Here is a 20,833-nt window from a genome sequence, read left to right on the forward strand (position 1 = left end):
GCATTTTAAGCCGGGCATGGTGGTCTGCGCCTGGCGTCCCTACTACCTAAGGGGCTGAAGCAGGAGGATCACTTCAGCCTGGGAGTTCAAAACCAGCCTGGGCAACATAACAATTCCCCATTTCAAAAACTGGGGAGCTGGGTGGTATTTTTAAAAGGGCATAAGATACTTCATATATCTAAAACGTACTGCTTGTTGAAAGTAACTTTGGAAAGGAAATTCGCTAAAAGTATCATAGAAAAGCAAGAGATCTCAAAAGACCTTCCGCTTGAACCTTCCTGTTATACAGATAAGAATACTGAGGCCAAAAGAAGCAAACTGATGATTCAGAGTAACAAAGTCTCCTCACTTCCACCTGATGCCTCTTTCTAAACAATGCCAGTTTTATATCCTTACAGGCAACAGATCAAAGTAGTTACAAGCCAGATTCCCTGGGTTCAAATCCTGGCTCTGCTGCTTATCAGCTTTACGACAAGTTAGTAAACCTGCCTTGGTTTTCACCTTAATTTTCCCATCTTTAAATAGGGTGGTAACAGTAGGTAATAATGAATAGTTGATACAGTAGTATCTATTTAATAAGTAATGCAAGGATTAAATAAGCTAAAATATGCTAAGTGCGCAGCACAGTATGGGCACTTAGTAGGTATTATGTGAGTGTTAGTTTTATCTTCCATAAATCTTTCCAAGTATAGTTTCAGGAAAAGACAGCCTAAGTTTGTCTTCTTTGAAACCAGAGCGCAGTTTACCAAATGGCCATGGATGACTCTGAACACAAGAGGAATCAGTATTACTAGGTCCTCTACAGATTTACTAAGGATTAACCATGTCACACCAACCTCCTTTCTTTCTTTGATATTATTAATACTAGACTCTAGATTAGGGAAATGGTGCATTTGAAAAGACTTCAGCTGGGCCTCTGACAGGGCCTTAATGATAGCCTGACTGTCAGAGAAGCAGGAGAGAAGACAGGTGGGGTAGTGAATTAGTAACTGATGAAACAACTGTTCTTAAATGTGCACATAAGTGGATCCAAGTCAACTCACACGGGGGTATTCTCATTAGGTAAAAAGTCCTCAGCCCTATCCTGTTCCACACATTTATTAATGATTTAAATGGAGCTACTAAGGGCTTGCTTATTAACTTTGCAAACAGGGACAAAGCAGTTATATGAAATGTAAGGATTAAATTTGTGATTGATAAAGCTGACTACTCTAGTTCTTCCTAACTCTGATAGTTTACAAGACTAATTGAACAATTTAATAGGACTAACATTGTTCTAAATTTTGGAACACTAAAAATGTTATAAAATTCTTTCAGGAAAGAGCCTCCACCATGAGGCTTATATCTTTCTATGTCTGGGATGTCCAAGTACCTCCTAACTCAGCTGAGCAGAAAGATGGTTACATCTTGCCAAGGAGTAATGGCTCTAAATAATACAGTTGGAAAGGAAATGTGGAAAACATCAGCCCCCTTAATTCTGTGCAGATTTCTGAGAAATAAATCATCTCAATAGCCGGTTTTCTTTTGTATAGTAAGTGGATCCAGCCAGCCAAGCAGAGAGTAGCTATGTCCCAGTGACCACGATAGCATTACTCAGAGATATGTCCCTCTTTCTACAGAAAATTTCCGTTATATCCATGTGTACTATGGTGTCTGAACTGGAAGTCCCCCAGGGCCTAGTCTTTTTTATTACTTCAGTAGCAAGCATGCAGCTTTTATCTCTGTTATTTCAGACCTGCTGCGATGTCAACTGACCTGGGTGGATTAATTTTTAATAGAGAGGCATGTCATACTTATGTCCAGAGTTCACTGTGACGAGACACATGACTAGAAGCAAAACTAACTGTATACAAGGAACTTTGGTCTAGATATGAAAATGCATTTATTTTGTGGTGCTTTAGCAAGACAGTCCAGTGTGAAGCCTCACATGCCTCCTGTTTTTCCCTTTGAATAATTTTCTTGCAACATCCCTGTCTCTTTCCTTGCTCTAGCACTGCTAGTTAAAATACAAAATATTGCCCAAAGTAGCAACTGGGAATGGTAAGTGAATACATTCTCAAAACCAGCTCTCTAGGCAGGCGGTGAAATTAGACCTATTACCTACCACACTACCTTATTTAGTTCTTTGTTGTTGTTCTAGTTGAGTGCCAACTCTCAAAATGTGAGCCTTGTGCTTTTAGATCATTTCAAACTAAAATGGGGAACAGTTTTACTGATTCCTTAGTTATAGTGAACTGTGTATTACATGTCATTTTATAACTCTTTTGAATAGAAGCCTTAAACTATAAGACGATCGAATAACAGAAAAGAGAGGAAAAGGGGAAAATCACGTAAGCATTTTGTGTTGCATAGATGAGAAACCTTTCACTTCTGTTCTACATGCATACCTTTTTATTAAAGTCGAAATTTCATATAGTTTTACATTTCTCATTTTAAAATAAGTGAATTCATTCACCCTAACTATATGCTTTAGGAGAAAATGTCACTGATAAGCTAGAATTACTGCAGCTGTGTATTTCCTGTATACCACGGGAGACACTAGGAAAAGGACACATTTGATCTCCCTGTCAGTGAAGCAATTGATGAAGAATAAAGCCACAAAATAAAGCTGTGTTAACAAACAAGAAAACTGATGGATGGCCCTGCCATTAGCCACAAAGCATCAAATAATGATTATTCAGTTCCATGATTAGCATTTTATAGTGAATTCAAGATCACAGTTTATCTTATCACACACACTTATAAGCAAATATTTGTATACACAGAGACCACCTAGTTGAAAACTTAAAGAAGAGTTGTAACATTTTTAAGGAAATATTCTGCTAGATTCTAACACATTAAAGGGCTTCAGGATGTAAGGTAACACCTTTTAAACTAAGTTTTTATGAATAGAAATGTCAAACTAACCAGCACTCAAATGCCAATATCAACATCAGACTTTGCTTTGCCAAAGCCCTCTGTCCCCAGGAAGGCTTTGCTGCTTTGCCACTCTGCAGTGAGCTTATTGCCTGCTGCATTACTGTTCGAGCCATCTTAACCCTTTCCCTCTCATGGGGAAAGTCCTTGCAGAAAATTACGCTGTCTCATGAAATATCATGACAGAGAAGATGCAAGCTGGTCAGTTTAATAGCTCCATTTTCTGCAGCTGACATGTTTTATTTTTTCTAGGGGTTGCTTTCCACTCCCCCTTCGTTACTTCGCCTCTCAGTCCATTTTCTATTCTTTTATGTTGGCAGTTTGAGCTGCTTGTGCCCAAGTCCTACCAGTTAGAAGGAGCAGACCGATAATGTTAGCACAAATGATGAAACACCTCCTGTTCGTCTCCAGCTTTCGCCAAGCACATCTACTAGCATGTCCTCTGCCACTTTTTGAGCCTCGATAGATACGAATCTGTCTTTCACACTGCTTTCATTTCTCAGAATGTTTGTATTTTTGTCTGCGTTTCCAGATAACCTAGCTCTCTTTAAATTTCGAGAACCTGTGGACCTCATGCCATATAAAGTAATTTTTTTTAATTAATATGCTTATCCTCCCTATTATGTGGGATCTACAAAAATCTCAAAGCTGCCACTCTTATGGAAGCACTTGGCACATTCTAAGTTGTAGCATGGATCTGGAAGTCAGGAGACTTAGCTTCTAGACCCACCTCTTAGGGTTTCAGTTTCCTTATCTGTCATCTGCCGGGTCGGATCAATCGTTCTCAAACCTGGCTGCACATGAGCATCACCTGGACAGCTTTTAAACTTGTGTGTGTGTGACGGGCAAATATCTGACCCTCACCTAAATGTTGTTGACTTGGATGGTGTGAGAAGCCTGCGTTCTGGTAGTCATTTATATTTCCCTGTGTGACTTCAATGTGCGGCCAGGATTGAGAAATCACAAAATTAGTTGAGGTATGAAGTCACACCCAGCTGTAACATTCTAGGATTATCTATTTTTAAATAGAAGCCTGAATAAGCACTTATTCAAGATAGTTTTGCACATTTTATAGTATGATAGGTAGAGGAGCAACTGTTCCATGATTCAAAGTCTAGGAATCCCAGAATTTAAGATCATGGCCAAATTCTAGCGTTGTGTAAATCACAGTAATCCGCAAGTAAATGTAAAGCATAACTCATTTTATAATGCAAACATTACAAATGAAATACCTTATATCATCGACATCTATTTTTTAAATCTTTTAGACGGGTTTTTTTAAATGAGGAAAGGAGTCTATTGAGGTGTCTTACAGTAAATAGAAATAAACAATTGCCTTCTTCCCTCCCTAAATGACAGATCAAGATTCTGTGCTGAGCATGTTATTTTTTTTAACAGATTATCTAAACTGATTTGTACAAATTTGTCCTTTGTAAGGTGTTCGTTTTTCCTCTGTTGGCTAATTTATGTATGCATCTCACTCTAACTGGAGTCTTGAGCAGCTTCTGAAGTTTTGAGCGCAAAGCATGCATCTTAAATGTGCTAATCCCAACACACTTAAGCAGAAGCACACAAAACAGCTTACTGGATGACCTCAAGGGAAGTTATAAACTCCTAAATACATAGGCTCTCTCAAGATTGATGTGGTTCCTTAGCTTGACTCCTCAGTTGTTTAGTGAAGGCTGTACAGCTGTGATGCCAAATATCTCCCCCACCAACACATTTTCTTTTTTTTTTTTTTTTCTGAGACAGAGCCTCACTCTGTCACCCAGGCTGGAGTGCAGTGGCACTATCTCTGCTCACTGCAAACTCTGCCTCCTGGCTTCAAGCGATTCTCGTGCCTCAGCCTCCCGAGTAGCTGGGATTACACACATCCGCCACCAGGCCCAGCTAAATTTTGTATTTTTAGTAGAGATGGGGTTTCACCATGTTGGCCAGGCTGGTCTCAAGCTCCTGACCTCAGGTGATCCACCTGCCTTGGCCTTCCAAAGTGCTGGGATTTTAGGCGTGCACATTTTCTGTTCAATGATGCCATCAGGTGGAAGAGTTTTGTCACTGATCGACTGGGCTTCCCCCTTCAAGGCTCCTCCCCAGGGTAGCCCTAGCAAATTCTCTTTGGAAAGCCAGTGGGAATGGAAATGAGAGGTAGATAGATGATGGCTGTCAGACACGTTAGTGATTTCAGTTGGGGCACAGTGTCCTTAGTCTAGACCTTAGCTGTAAAATGAGAAATGATTCAATAGGCAGCTTCCTAAAGCATCTGGGAAGCCTGGGAAACACGTGTTTTAAAGAACAACCCTGCCCTCTTTCAGGAACAGTCCTGACCTCTTACTGCCCTTATTTTCCAGAGCCTATCCCTGCTTTGTCCTCCTGGCAGCGGGAGAACAGTGACTCCGATGAAGCCCGCCTCTCGCCGCAGGCTGGGCGCCTGATCCGTCAGCTGCTGGACGAAGACAGCGACCCCATGCTCTCTCCTCGGTTCTACGCTTATGGGCAGAGCAGACAATACCTGGATGACACGGAAGTGCCTCCTTCCCCACCAGACTCCCATTCTTTCATGAGGTATGTTTCTCTGTGTTGCCAATAGGTAAATGCATCATCCCCACAACATCAGAAAAGATAGGAATGGCACTGATAGCGAATAATGTTTTGTTAATTAAGTCGTGAGCCTATGGAGCAACATATGTGAAATTCTCCATCCTAGGACACAGGCCGCGTTGCAGTTTCCCATTTGAGCTGTGGCCCAACTAACTGCAACATCACATACTGAATTTTCTTAGCACCTCCTTTCCAAAGCACTCTCCAATTCAGCTCTTTTAGGCCCACAGGAAAGGTCGACTTCAGTCCTACTTTGCTAATTAGAAATGTGAGCTAGAAAAGCTTAGATGTATACTTAATAGGTGGGACATACCACGCTCCAGTGGATCAGTCAAGTGTCTTTTATTCAAGAGGAGAGAGGCTGTTTGGTCTTCACGCTGCCACCCCACCCCACCACCACATGCCACATGGTGTCCCACTTCCCCAGGGCCCCTCTCGCCAAGCAGTGACTGCTCCTGGGGAAACTGACCCAAGTTGTACTCTTCCCAGGCGGCGAAGCTCCTCCCTGGGGTCCTACGATGATGAGCAAGAGGACCTGACGCCTGCCCAGCTCACACGAAGGATTCAGAGCCTTAAAAAGAAGATCCGGAAGTTTGAAGATAGATTTGAAGAAGAGAAGAAGTACAGAGTAAGTGTCCCCTCACACTGTTCTTTTCACCTCCCCCTTTCCCTGGACATGCCAGTGTTTCAACAACTCAAAGAAACAACGAAAGGTTAAGGGAGACTTCTAGGGAATCTTACAACAAAAAGGCAGCAAACCCTGGATAGTACACCCTGATAAACCCCAATCATTATGTGTCAGCATTTTTCTTGCACAAGTGCATTCTTACCAAAAAAAAAATGAAAGTTTAAATCTACATTTTATAAATTAATCAGTAAGCAGGAGCTGGAGAAATTGTTGAATGAAATCGTTTGACTAAAATTTAATTCAATATTATCTTCTGAAATCTCGTTAGCACTGAGCTTGTTCTGCTGTCAGCTCTGTACTCAGGATTTCCCACAAGAGTGGCAAACAGGCATTTTCATGATGGTTGCTGAGCAAAACATCATATACCCCTCTGTTTTCTACACTGTTTGCCTTACAGGTTGAACCCTACAAATAATGGCAAGGGGGTCTTGGACCTCACAGAAGTCCCTGATCATAAAGATGCATTTTGCCTCTGAGGAATTTTTTGAAAGCATCAAAATAACCAAATGGAAAGGATAATGGAATTACATTTGTGTTTAATTTCTTATTCTGATGGGGCTCAATTTTTCCTTCCTATTTAAAACAAAAATGATCATCAAACACTTCTTCTTTTCCCTGCTCCAGTTCCCAAGCATTTACTCTAGACTTCCTTTTCTCAGCCTTCCCACAGTGACAAAGCAGCCAATGCAGAGGTTCTGAAATGGACAAATGACCTTGCCAAATTCCGGAGACAACTTAAAGGTGGGTAAAGTTCTGGAGCTGTGGCTTCTGTACAACAAGCCAGGTGCAGAGTCTCTCACCTCCTCTCCCACTGACTGCCACTGCTAAGGCATTCCAGGGTCCTTAAAGTTGCTTCCCAGCACTCTCAGCTATTCAGAGTGACCACTGCCCCAGGTCTTTGCATGGTCTCAGTCATAGGGAAACCAGATCAGCTAAGAGGCGAATCCTGCAGCATTTCTTCATTTCCCTAGATCACTAATAGAAAGGATGATGGTTTCAAGTCAACATCTCTCAAACACCTGTTTAATCCAAGTCTCCATTTGCTGTGGTGGTAGAAGCAAACAAGTAGACACAGAGATGAATCTGCAAAGCGTTTGGCCCCCATCCCTCAAAGAGATTCCCATCTTTTCAGAGATGGGAATATAAACATATAAACAACTGAATAGAATACAAAGTGAACCTAATTTCAGAATAAAGTATGTAAGTCATACAGAAAAGGTTGGCCAGGGGTTGGGCATTAGATTAGTAAATACCTTTAACCACTGAAGGAACAAGGATGCCACATTCTGAGAACATCATACAGATAGATGCGGCTAAAGCTTTCTCAGCAATTAGTGTTAGGAAAACATTCCATATAATCAAAGAAGATGTTACCATTAGCTCAGGTTTTGCATAATAATTCAGGGATTTCTACTGATACTGTAACTAGATACTCTCTGAAAAAAGACAGAATAAGTTATTGACACTACAGAAAAACAATTTGTGTTGGGCAGACATCAAATCTCATATCTCTACCCCGAAATCTTCTCAACTAGAGTCAAAACTAAAGATATCTGAAGAGGACCTAACTCCCAGGATGCGGCAGCGAAGCAACACACTTCCCAAGAGTTTTGGTTCCCAGCTTGAGAAAGAAGATGAGAAGAAGCAAGAGCTGGTAGATAAAGCAATAAAGCCCAGTGTTGAAGCCACGTTGGAATCTATTCAGAGGAAGCTCCAGGAGAAGCGAGCGGAAAGCAGCCGTCCTGAGGACATTAAGGTGCGATGATTCTGCGAAGTCCTAAGCCCCAGTCAATGTGGTAGGGACACAGGGCATGCCACACGAATCCCAGTAGGAAGGTGATGCCTTGTTAAGCCTTCCAGGCTGTTAAGTGTCTAGAGAAGCTGATGAAACCACTGCAGAGTGCGTTAACTGTGGGTGCTTTGGTTTTTGACTACAGACTGAAAACAAAACTCTATTGTATAGGTTACAGAATGAACTTGTTTAGGTTAATAGCTGGTTTTGTGACTCTCTGAGGTAGAAGGATTAGAGACAAACCTTTGGGACTGTGTAACATATAACTGTCGTCATTGCTTGGGCCATTAAGCTAAGCCCCATGTGCCTCACAGCCCTGCTTACCTCAGTGTTCACAGTACCTTTACTGCCATGTGGGAGATCCAAGTGGCTGATGATTCTGCTGTGCTGGTCACATTTCTCCCAAGAGCTCAGGAATAGCCCATTACTAAAGGAACTTTGGATAGAGCTAGGGAGAGCTGTTATATGAGGAATCTTTTTAGCCTTGCTTTAGGAATGTGTTTAAGTAAAGAAGTTGGAATGTTCACAAACATTTTCCTCTCTTTCAATTCTCTATCCCTGTGTTTATACAGGATATGACCAAAGACCAGATTGCTAATGAGAAAGTGGCTCTGCAGAAAGCTCTGTTATATTATGAAAGCATTCATGGACGGCCGGTATGTGATGTAGTAAATTTTCTGATTGGGTCAATTATCTGGCTTTAGAAATGGATTTTCTATGTTCAGTATTTTACAAATGGGGTTCCCTAGTGTCTGCTTTCTTTACTTTTAGGATAAAGGAGGTTACTATATATTTACACCATAACTAAGCTTTCTGAAGGCTTAGCCAATAAGAAAGTTCTATCTAGTAGATGTTGAACTTAATTGGGTTCCAGTGAAAAATTTGTTTGCAAGTAAAATTTAGTCATTAATGTACTGCTTTAAAGGAAGGAATGGTGGAGGGGCCAGGGGTTGGGGGGGCAGAGTATAGGGCGTAAAGACCCCTGGAGTTTGAAGACTTCGCTGTCCCTAGGTCTCCCCCGATAAGCTGTCACTGACTGTAGGCTTCCTCATCCATAAAATGAAAGGTGTTAAACTAGAATGATCTGCCTTAAAATTCAATCTCTCTGCAATGCAGTGCAACTAGTGTTTGTCTGTAAAGAAGTTCCAGCTGCCATTCAGAACTAGAAGTGTGAGGAATCCAAAATATGGCTTTGCCTTTTCCTAATCACGGAAGCATTTGCGGTGGCTTGCTGTTCAGCAAGCACTGCTGGAATGTTTGTTGTTAGCTGTGGGGGAAGCGGTAGCACGATAGGCTTCTGCTCTCCTCCTTGAAGAACTTTTCATCACACACCCTTCTTGTCAGTCATTCTTAATAACCTTTTGTTCATAATGTTGTCAGAGACCTAACAAAACAAATTCTTGAAAGCAGGTATAAGGAAGCATGAAGTTTAGGTTCACTGATTATTTTTATATAGCCAAAAAGTATAGATCTCTTTTTCAGTCTTGGCCATGACTATACGATAGTCTTTTCATCTAAAATATGCTCTTTTAAATAAAGAAGGTTCCAGAATAATTCACTAGACTCTAAGGTGTGGGAGGGTAGGGATTCTGGGCTTTGTTCACCTAGTGGTGACCCCAGTCCTCAGTGTCTAGCACCAGACCTGACACATGACACGGGTCCAATAACTATCTGTAGAATGTCTCCTTGGTGGCATTTTATTCTGAATTTATCAGGTTTAAATGTTAAAAAAAAAAAAAATGCTGCCACTGATGATGATTTATTCTGCTGGCCTGTCCCTGCAGTGGAAAATACTGACACTCTGGGATAATGTTCATGCTTCAGCCAAGCTTTGTGTGGGATTTTTTTAAAGGCATTGAACCAAATAGTAAATGCTCTAGAGCTCAAATACGCTGTGAAACTTTCTCCTTCTCCACTGGAATGTTCAAAATGTGTAGAGGAAGAAGTGAACTTCTTTTATCAGAGAGATGCTCCTTCTCCACAATAGGCTCAGAACCCTAAAGTATAGATCTCTGTGTAGCCGTATGGCAGGCCTCATGGAGAAGGTGTGTTTTCCTTCTTTAACATTTCCTCTTTTCCTTCTGTGGATTTGGGTTATGACATTGATAGACACCTTTAAGGACTTCCATGCCCAAGGCCCTTAGGAGCTCACAGCTGTGTTCTAGATAGACTTCACCTTGCTGCCAGTTGAGTATTGTGTGTGCTGTAGTATTTGTTGCTCTGAGTTGGGAACAGATTCCCTCAATCAGTCTGGACTGGGTCAGACACATAGAATTGGCAGACCCAGCTTCAAAACCAGCCCCACTGAGATGATCTCTGTGACATTGGGCTGCTTAGGTAACCTCTCAGAGCCTTGGTGCTTTGTCTATATAATAGATACCTGTTATAAATTGCCAAGGAGATGAAATGATATTACACACACACACACAGACGTTTATCTGTGTATATTTACCTGTAGGATGTCTGCCACTGAGGAAGTGGGGTGGGGTGGCTTTTACTGGGTTTGCACAGTAAATGATAGTTTTCACTTCTGTTACAATTACATGTTCTACTCTCTGTAGCCTCCTTCTGATTAAGTGATTAAATCAGGCAAAAGAATGTGCATTTCATAGCCCTCTTATTAAGAATATGAACTATTATTCTTGGCCCTGCCTTATTTCCTTTCATCACCCTTTCAGGTGGGTCTGGATTCTAGCATCTCATAGGGTGGGGAACAAATGCTGTAGGAAATTTGAGCATCATTCATTTCTGGTCCCGTGCCAAACTCTCTGCCTCTCTCTATTTGGAATGTGATGCTCCAACCTCTTCAGGAAAAGCAGAGTTCATTTGATATCTGGCCAGTCTGAAAAACAAATCAAAGAGTAAACTTTTAATTCTTAGATTTCTGGTGTTACCATGGACTCTGGACTGTAAATACCATGTGGACAACACTCTTCTTAGAAGAAAAATACATGTACTTCCAGAGTTAAACTATTGTTCCAAACCCCAATTGTTCAGAAAAGCAGGTGCTCAGAATTCAATGGATTTTTTCTGAGTCTACAGATACTGATTTAAAAGGGCACTAACTAGTAAAATCTTAGGCCGAAACGGTAATCAGCTGCTTCTGTACATTTTTAGCAAAGCTGTTTGCTTTATCAGGGCACTCTGCAGACTTATATATAAAAACAAAACACTCATGTATACACAGGCATATAATTCCCTATTCTTATTAAAGTGTGTCCTTTTCAATATTTAAGAATCTTCTCATCAAAAGAGCATGTCACAGAAGTGCAGTAAATAACTACATGTCACTGTGTTACTGTCTGTGTATCCCACTATTTGATAATAAACAGAGGGGAGAGAATGGGTTGCCTGATCAGAGCTTCTGGTTCTTCCTCAATGGAGTATTTTAGTCTTGTGTGTTTTTAAACCTTGAGGACCCTAGACACATCCATGTTCAAATTTAAATGCAAATTCTGGAGCCATTTATAAATATTCTCCTTTGGTTAACTGCTGTTTTGGATTTTCTGATCTTTTTACAGTCTGTTATGATTACCTGATAATGAAGAGAGAGTTGTCATTTTTCAAATTAATAGGCCAAGAATGCAACAGTTATAAGAATCCATCTCATTTTGTCTTCTCCTTCTAGCAGTTTGATGATTCAGAGGTATACCCCTCACACACAAACTCAAAGTACTTCTTGTTTTATCAAGGAGAGTTTGAGGCCGCATAGTTTGTCTATGACATAATTTCTCACAAAGTTGTGTTTCTGTGACACTGTTCATAAGCACAAATTTCTGTAAATTCAATATAGGCAAACTCTTGGCTTGGAAGGCAGAGTTCTTCGTTATGAAGGCAGCTTGGCCAAACCCTATTAGAGAATAATGCTACATCTCTGTGCTATATTGACAGCACTATATCCTTTATGCTGTATTGACGTGCCACTGATTGAGCATCCCGAATCCAAAAATCATCACAGTTAAAGATCCTACTTCTTATTTGTGAAAGAAAACAACTGGAAGTCCATAAACCTCGGATCTGGACCCAACTCTGTGGCCTTGAGCAAATCATTACCCTCTCTGGTGCTTTAATTTTATCATCTAAAAAATAAGGCTTTTCTAGCTCTTAATATTTCATAGTTCTAATTTATCTTTATTTTTAAAGTAAATACATTCATCATTTTACCTTTCACCTTTGTGGTTTTGTCAGGCAACAGCAACCAAACTGATACTGCAGTAAGGAAGTTTTATTTGAGGCTAAGACCAAAACCATCACAAAATATAAAGGCAGACAAATGCAGCTGCCTAATCAGGCCTTTATGATTTCTGTTCAAGACTTGCCATTAATTAAATGTGGATAATTGTTGGCTAGTGTTCCCTTTGTGTTTTGAAATATCCGAAACTTACGGGGCAACCAAATAGGGTAGTAAGAGACCAGTAAATGACAATTTATTTGAATCATTAAGGAAAGACGGAGTGGAAGTGCCACATTCTCCCCTTAGATCTTCACATCTGGATATTTACGTTGTTTCACTTATGTGCAAAAATACGTCTTCCGGATAACCCTAGTTCCACATATTGGAAGACCATTCAGCACTATCACTTTAGATAAAGTTTTGAAGACAGAGGAGTGAAAGTACTTTGAAGAGAGAATATACTATATGCCTGGCCTAAAGTCATTTCCAAGCAATTAGGAAGCATAAAGATTTTCTAATTTGATTTCTGCAATTTACCATTCAGAAAACTGAGGCTGAGAGAATTTCAGTAGCTCATTCAGAGCCCTGTTCTTAGTGGGCAGCAGAATCCCTGAGCAGCTGATGAGTCAAGAATAAGAGACGTCAACTCAAACGGTTTTCCTATGGCAGATTTAATAGCTCTTTTTTGACAGTTCAACGAAGGTCCTGCTTTGTTCATATAACTACTGATTAAATTTTGACCCCACTTACAAACCGAGCACTGATCGTTATTATGATGGGTAAAAGTTGCATTAACTTTTAGTATCACTGAGCCTTTGGCTTCAAATATATATCATGAAAATGATTATGATAAAAATCAGGTCATTATTCTTACACCTTTCTCTTACCTCAGACTTAAAGATCTTTGATATTTTTAGTGCTTCTGTTAAATGACAATGGTTTTGTGGAATCATGAGTTTTAACTCTCCATAGTCAAAAACACTGGATTTTGTCAGATCACCCACATGTGATTAGTTCCTGGGGGCCACTTATTGAAAACATGAGCAATTTGTAGAAAATCTAAATATCAATGGCATGAGCCGAAGAATTAAGCCAGTGATCTTCCTCATCTACTCCAAGTAGAAAACTTTCTTTTTGAATAAAGAGTAAGAATGAGATTGGTTTGTGTCAAATTTGTTGTAACTGGTTGGTTTTACTTTCAAAGATGTTTCTGCCAAATACATACTAATGGATGCTAGTTCACAGTGGGGATGCTGGCTGGTTCCTATTTCTATTTTTAGTTTACTTTGGTTACTCAACCATCTATTGTTTATCTTGCACATTATATTTCACCATGTGTCATGTGCTGACATTAGATGCACTTTAATCTCATCTACAACATGTTCTATATATTGTTTAAAAAATTATTTCATGTGTCCGACAGTCCTAAATTCTGTCATTTTACATATGACATTGTACAAATCATTTCATTTCTGTTCCTCACACTTTTTTGTGGCTATCGTTGCACTTTTGTTGAAGTACAGGTTGAATATCCCTTATACAAAATGCTTGGGACCAGAAGTGTTTCAGATTTTGGATTTGTTCAGATTTTGGAATATTTGCATTATACTGATTGAGCATCCCAAATCCCAAAATCTGAAATTCAAAACGTTCCAATGAACATTTCCTTTTGGCATCATGTCAGTTCTCAAAAAGTTTCAGATTTTGGATTTTCAGATTTGGGATGCTTACCATGTATAACGTAAGTGCAGAAACGAGCCCAAATTATAAACATGTGTCTTGATGAAATTTCACAAAGTAAACACACCCAGGTAACCAGCACCCAGATCAAAAAACAAAACGTTGCTGATCCTCCAAAGGCCTCGCTTATGTTCCCTTCCAGTCAGTACCGTGACTCAAGGTTCCACAGAGAAAAACCACTATCATCTAACTCTGTGGCTCTTTCTTATTTTTGACCTTTATGTAAGTGGAATCTGACAGTATGTTTTGTGTCTGGTGTAATTTACTCGGCTTTATTATTATGAGGCTAATCCATGATGTTGCATATAGCTGTGATTCACTCATTCTCATTGCTGTGTAAGTATTCAATTTGGGGAACATACTTCATTCTATCACTGGGCATATGGGCGATTTCTGGTTTGGGACTATTTCCAGTTTGGGATTACAGTGCTGCAATGAACATTCTTACATATGTCTTTTGATGAACTTAAGGCCACCTTTGTTTGGTATATACTGAAGAGTGGAATTGACGAGTCATAAGTTCAGCTCTAGTAGGTACTGCCAAATAGTTTTCTAAAGTATTTCACTCTTACCAGCAGTGAAGGAGAGTTCCAGATGTTCAGCATCTTTGCCAGCACTGCACACAGTCTTCATTTCAGCTGGGTGGTAGGTGTGTAGCGGGTGACACCTGGGGTTTGATCCTTAGTCTTTTTCTGTAAAATAATTTGAGACCCTTCTAGTTTTGACAGTCATTATTTGTAAAATTATAAAACTCCTCATGGTATAGTAGATAGTGGAAGAGGAAAATACAAATTGCCCGTTAGTTATCTGATAACAGAAGAGCAAGAAATAAAAGGCTGTTATTCTTGTTGATCTTATTCTAACTTGTCAAGTTTATCCAAAGCACACTTTCTGTTGATCACTTTGAGAAAGGCAAATACAAAAGGCAACAAAGGACCATCCATTTCTTTATAATCCAGAGTCATCTTTGAAGTTGAAGGCTCAAAAAACCCATAAAAGAAATGGTCAAAGCTAATGCTACTTGCCTTTCTTACCTCTAAAACTCTTGCCTTATTATGTGTGAAGTTGTAAGAGAATGCAGGAGACAAACAGCTAACTTGAAACAAAGATGCTTCATCTCATTCCCCATTTAAGTAACCAATGGGACTGCATCTGTGAATCAGGTACACCTATTTATGTTTGAACCATTTATTCACTCATTTGATATTTATGGAATATTTCCACCAAGTATTCAGGCACTGAAATAGTTACTAGGGATACAAAAACATAAACTCCTGCTCTCAAGGGGCTACAGTCTCAAGGAGGAGACACGTGTCAACATATCGCTACAATAGAGTATAAAAGCATTTGTGAAATTGCAGGGTATGCACCGGCAGGGTGGTGAAACAAAGGAGAGAATGGGTGAGTCTCCCAGAATGGGGGATATTGGAAGAAGGCTGCACAGGGAAGTGGCTCTCGATCTGGAATTTGCCAAACAAAAGAGCAAAGAGGAAGTCATGGCAGGGTAGAGGGAATTAGACAAGAAGGTTGAGACAACCTACTTGATTGCTGGAGCTGGAGGTGTGATGGGGAGGAGAAACAGCAGAAAGAGTATGAGGCGCTTCCAATACTGTACCAGGGAGCTGGGTGTGATTCCTCCCCACTGCCTGGAGAATCCGTCCTTTAAACATTTTTTAGCCCTGTGCCAGATTCTATTAGGGATATACAGATGAATCAGTGCATGTATTTTTCATCAAATGTTCCTTGAATACCCACTGTTTGCCAGAATCTTGTTCTTAGAAACATAACAATTTCATAGAGGAGAAAGAAGTGAATGAACTACGTGATATGTCTTTTGTTTTTTGTCTTTATTTTTTTAAAGACAGTCTTGCTCTGTCACCCAGGCTGGAGTGCAGTTGTGTGATCTTGGCTCACTGCAACCTCCACCTCCTGTGTTCAAGCAATTCTCCACCTCATCCTCCTGCATAGCTCGGACTACAGGTGCCCACTACCACACCCAGCTATTTTTTTTTTTTTTTTTTAAAGTAGAGATGGGGTTTCACCGTGTTGACCAGGCTGGTCTCGAACTCCTGACCTCAGGTGATCTGCCTGCCTCAGCCTCCCAAAGTGCTGGGCTTACAGGCGTGAGCCACCGTGCACAGCCTACATGATACGTCTTATAGCAAATATATGCTTTCATTTTCCCTGGGCTCAGAAAATAGTCATGTGGGAACTCTGAACCTGGAGGAGTTTTAAGCAGGAACCTGAGAATGATCCTAGTTTGGATTTAGAAAAAGTTGTACTACCAATGGAGTGACGTCCCCTGATCTGCAGCTGAAGTAGGTAATCTGAATATTTATTGAATAAATAATATTATCAGTTTAAATAAATTTTGTGAGGGTAGTAAGACTTAAGTTGCATCATCTGGAGTTTCTCTAGAATTACAAAGGCCCAGAGCATGCTTAGACAGCTGGTCGTGACTCCCAGCAGCAGGCTTCTCATAGCTCTCGTTCTTGCTTTTCAGGTAACAAAGAACGAACGTCAGGTGATGAAGCCACTATATGACAGGTACCGGCTGGTCAAACAGATCCTGTCCCGAGCCAACACCATACCCATCATTGTGAGTAGAATACCTTCCTGTGGCTGCTACAACACCTTTCTGCTTGAATGGGCCCTGGATATATGAATTAGGGCCCTAACCTGCTTTCTCATTAAAGAATAGGCTTTAGTGGCTGAATCAGCCATTAGTATCCATGACCCACAGCTTGAGGAATGAAGACTTTATCAAAGACCCCTGAGGCTACATTTGTTAAAAATGGGCAAATCTGAAGCTGATAGAATTTATTTTTCCCTTTTGGAGGACATGCTTTGCCCCAAAGGCATGTACATCCATTGGATGTGCTGGGCCAGATGGACAGAGCACCAAGCGGGCAGGGCTGTGCTTTCTCCAGCCCTCTTCACTCCAAAGAGTGCTGCTGTGGTCCCAAGGCCCTCTGCTCATAGTCCCTCCCATCCAAGAGGGGATAACTCCCTTGGGAATTGTGTCCAGGGAGAAAATCCTCTGAGAAACTCAAGCAAGAGGCCCTTCTTCTTGGAGGATGTGGCAAGGTGTAGGAAAGGAGGCTGCTCATTGAAGTTGCTGTCAGTGGCCACCATCCTTGAACTTTGCTGCTTTTGGCTCCTGGATTTTGATTTTGTCAAGAGTAGGGAGCAGGAGCTTGCCTTCAGCGACAGGACAGTCTTTAAGGCCCAGCCACCTGCTCCCATCCCTCATCCCAGTCTCAGCATTTCCACCCCCAGCTTATGAGTGGGGTGTTCTGCCCTGCCCGTCTCTCGGGGAAACATTTGCCTCTGTTTCAGTGCTCCCATCTCCCCTGCTGGCTTTTAGGCTCTTTAATAAGCAGACACAAACTCACTTTGATGTTGCCGTTGCAATACATACTCATTTTAGCCGCTGCTCCTGTCTGGCCCGGCCTTAAATGCCCTTCTTATTTCTAGGCCTAGGATATTGTCTATTTCTTTTAACAATGTATTTAATGAAGAAAGGAGGGTCCAGAGATCTCAGGCAGGTGTATTTGAAGAAAGCCACTTTAGTGTATTCTGGAGGAATGTCCTAAACTAACAAATAAAACGATTAGATCCAAGGAGTTGTTTTCATTCTCCAGGCAGGAACCCATAGTGTCCCTAAGTAGGGTGAACGTGCAACAGAGAAGCCAGCTCCCCTTTGTATTGCTTTCTGAGCTTATGTGATTCTCCTTAGCTGACTACAGCCGAAGTGTTCTTGTGGCTACTGTGACTGGTGGGGGCAGCGGTGGGAGCAGGTGTTTCTCCTCGGGTTTCTTCTGCGTGTCTGCCGGATACAGTCCTGTGCTGTTCTCGCTGTACTCTGTCCTCCTTGATTTATGTGTGTGGGCGCTGAAGGGAAGCAGCAACTTGGAAAAAGAACTTTTGTTGTTTCAGGTTTTCCTGGGAGTGTTTGGCAGGGAGGGGTAAGAATGCAGAGTTAAAAGTTAATAAATACTGGTGAGGTCAGAGGAGGCCGAGAGCTGGAGGGAAAGGGAAAGGGATTCGGAATGTAACCTACTTGTTAACACCTGTCACAGGGTTCCCCCTCCAGCAAGCGGAGAAGCCCTTTGCTGCAGCCAATTATCGAGGGCGAAACTGCTTCCTTCTTCAAGGAGATAAAGGTGAAGACCCCAGCTGCTAACCCATTGCTAAATCCGCACCAGTTCCCTCCCTACTCCCCTCCCCTCCGGTGAATGGAAAGGGGGTGTGATTGGGCCTTTTGGTGATGGCTTCTCCTAGCATTCCCTAAAAATCAGTAGCTGCATATAACCGACTTTCAACAGTTCCCTGTAAAGAGTGCTGATTTCTCCAGTCTCATTTAGCTGATCTCTTTGGTTTTATTTTATTCCCTGCTCTTTTTTGTTTGTATTATTTGCTGTCGTTCATTTTGTTTTTACTTTGCTTTCAGGGATTATTTTGTTTGGTTTTGTTGTCCACAATGCTTTTCATTTGGTTTTGTTTTCTGTATTTGGGGAATGGATTTTCTGTATTCCAAAATCTTAAATTAGCTCATGAGACCAACTTTAAAAGGAATCTCATATACTGTTTATAGAAAAATCAAAATTAGCATAGGAAATAGATATAAACATATAAAACAATGCAAAATTTTACTTCTACAAATAGTAGTTTTTGACAGATTTGCGGGTGCAATATTTCCAGCTTTTCCTTCTTGACTGTCTCATAGCACATTTAGTCCCCAGGACTAATTTTAAAGTCTGCTCTTAATTTACAAATGAGGTGCTGTGAATGACTGATAGCTGCCAGAACATATGTCCTGATTTTTTTTTCCAGTAATACGGATTTTGTACAGATAATCCTTGTCATCAGTGGCTACTTTTGCTAGAATGGGAGATGGAATCTGTGCCCATAGACCAGCGTGTCTCTGTGGGACCCTAACTGGCCCGTACTAGGATCAGCCTCTTTCATGTTTTTGTTTCTAGACAACTGAACAAACTGGACTGCCTTATACAGAACTCCAGAGATGAAAAATCAAGGGAAATCATTTTTTAAAAATCAGTGATTGTTTTTCTAACAGTCATTTAATTCCAAAGCAAGAGTTAAACCTGAAGCAGAAGTGAGTTTTAAGAGTTTCACTTGTCATATTTCTGTGACAGTTCCGAGCCTGGGGTGGTCATTTACATGCTATAGTTAGGAATGATTATTTCAGTATATGGGGGACTCTTGTCTACTGAGGGAAACCAGTTGAGAACTTCTCCATTTTCTTGTCTGAGGTAAGGCACCACAAGCTACAAAGTCTTCTTTTATGTATTCCTTTTCTTGCCTTTTGCAGATCTTAATACTTCATATGCCTAATTGTATGGTATTAGGCAATGACTGTGCTCACTGTATTAAGCAGAACTTGTTTCATGAAAATGCTCTAAACTTGGTACTTGAAATTTGGGCCAGTATACTATATTGTGTCTTTAAAAATTAGAGCTATTTTCTTACAATAAGCTTGATGTTAATGAAAGACAAATTTTGTCTGGCTGGTAATGTCACCCAAGAATGAAACCACAGTAATTGGAGAAATTTGGGTAATTGTGTGTATGAAAATTAGCATGTTTCTCTTAGCAGCATGCAATAGAACCATTACTAGATAAAAATGTGTTCTTGAACACATCCAAAATATAGACACTTAATAATGATTTCACTAGATGAATTGAAGATAACCTAATGATGGATACTCTTTTTTATATAAAAGACATTTTTCCCATTCTTATCCTTTAGCTTAATTTTTTTTCACAAGTGTATTTTGGCTGTGGTTTATCTCCTGGCCCACATCATGGTCAAAATTTCAGATAATTTTGCAACGACTACCTTGCTTTTGTAAACAGTGCTGTCTTTTGGTTCATTTTGTTCCTGTTGGCCAGGCCTATTAGAATGTATTTTGACTGTACTAAATCTTGGCAATTCCAATTTAGAATTTGGTGTGTGTGCAGATAAGATTGTATCTAAGTGGTTTCTCCAAAACTCACCCCTGGTTTTAAATGCTTTTGGGAGCGAACCAGCTGTATATGAACTAGAGCCAGCTCAAGTTCTGAAGGCCTAGATTTTCCAACCCAAGGTAACCTAGAGATCATCTAGTCAGTTCTCCTGGCCAACATAAGAATCCCCCCTAAAACTTCTCCGGCAGAATAAAGACATTGTCCCTACAGAGAGATTCCATCCTCAAGCTTGAAACGTTTACATCAATGGGAGCAGTTAGGTCACTCACTACATGAGTATCAATAATAGCTAACAACTTATATTATTGGTTTTATAATTATCTTTCTTAATTACATAATATGTAATTTAAAATGTATAGGTTTGATAAATACAAAAAGTTAATGAAAATAGTTGAAATTAGAATATTCATAGTTATTATCCATTTATTGCATTCTATCCCATAGGCTTAGTTTTGCCCTTTGGAGCACCATGAAATAAACACACTGCTTCTTCCCTGAGAGCACTGCCTGTATTTACAGTCACCTGCCCTGCCCACTGTCACTCCACACCCTATGACAATCTGTTATCCAAGTTCCTCTTACTCTTATGTGATATGGGTTCCAGACCTTTCAGTGGTCTCCTAGCTCTGCTGTGTGCACACACACTGGTTTATCAGTGTTGCTGTTAAAACTGATACCCAGAACTGGACATTAATCTGGATATGATGTTAATCAGAACAGTGAACCAAAGACTAGTCTTTACCTTGATCTGGATGACTGAGACCTTTTCATGCCTCCAATTTCTTGCCTATGCAACTGTCAGGGTATTGGGACAGTTATTTATTTTGGCCTGTCTGAGGATAGGGTGTCAGCCTCAGCACTGCTGACCTTTGGGGCCGGTAACCGTTGTGCAGCACTGCCCTGTGCTTTGTGGGTTGCTTACCAGAGTCCTTGGC

At 40.6% G+C, this 20,833-nt stretch overlaps 1 protein-coding gene across 9 annotated transcripts in view; it reads left to right on the forward strand.

The window, feature by feature from the left end:
- The window catches only part of FAM13A (family with sequence similarity 13 member A), a 376,344-nt gene that overhangs the window by 347,170 nt on the left and 8,341 nt on the right, over positions 1-20,833 (forward strand). For 7 of the 9 annotated variants that reach the window (XM_050790419.1, XM_050790418.1, XM_050790420.1 and 4 more), the window contains 7 exons: positions 5,265-5,478; positions 6,004-6,142; positions 6,862-6,943; positions 7,738-7,958; positions 8,567-8,650; positions 16,412-16,507; positions 17,991-18,074. In XM_050790419.1, coding sequence (XP_050646376.1) covers positions 5,265-5,478; positions 6,004-6,142; positions 6,862-6,943; positions 7,738-7,958; positions 8,567-8,650; positions 16,412-16,507; positions 17,991-18,074 — 920 coding nt within the window. The remainder of the gene's footprint in view (positions 1-5,264; positions 5,479-6,003; positions 6,143-6,861; positions 6,944-7,737; positions 7,959-8,566; positions 8,651-16,411; positions 16,508-17,990; positions 18,075-20,833) is intronic. The other 2 variants (XM_050790421.1, XM_050790426.1) reach the window with 1 other exon arrangement.

The sequence above is a fragment of the Macaca thibetana genome, chromosome 5 (assembly GCF_024542745.1).
Source record: "Macaca thibetana thibetana isolate TM-01 chromosome 5, ASM2454274v1, whole genome shotgun sequence".
NCBI lineage: Eukaryota > Metazoa > Chordata > Mammalia > Primates > Cercopithecidae > Macaca > Macaca thibetana.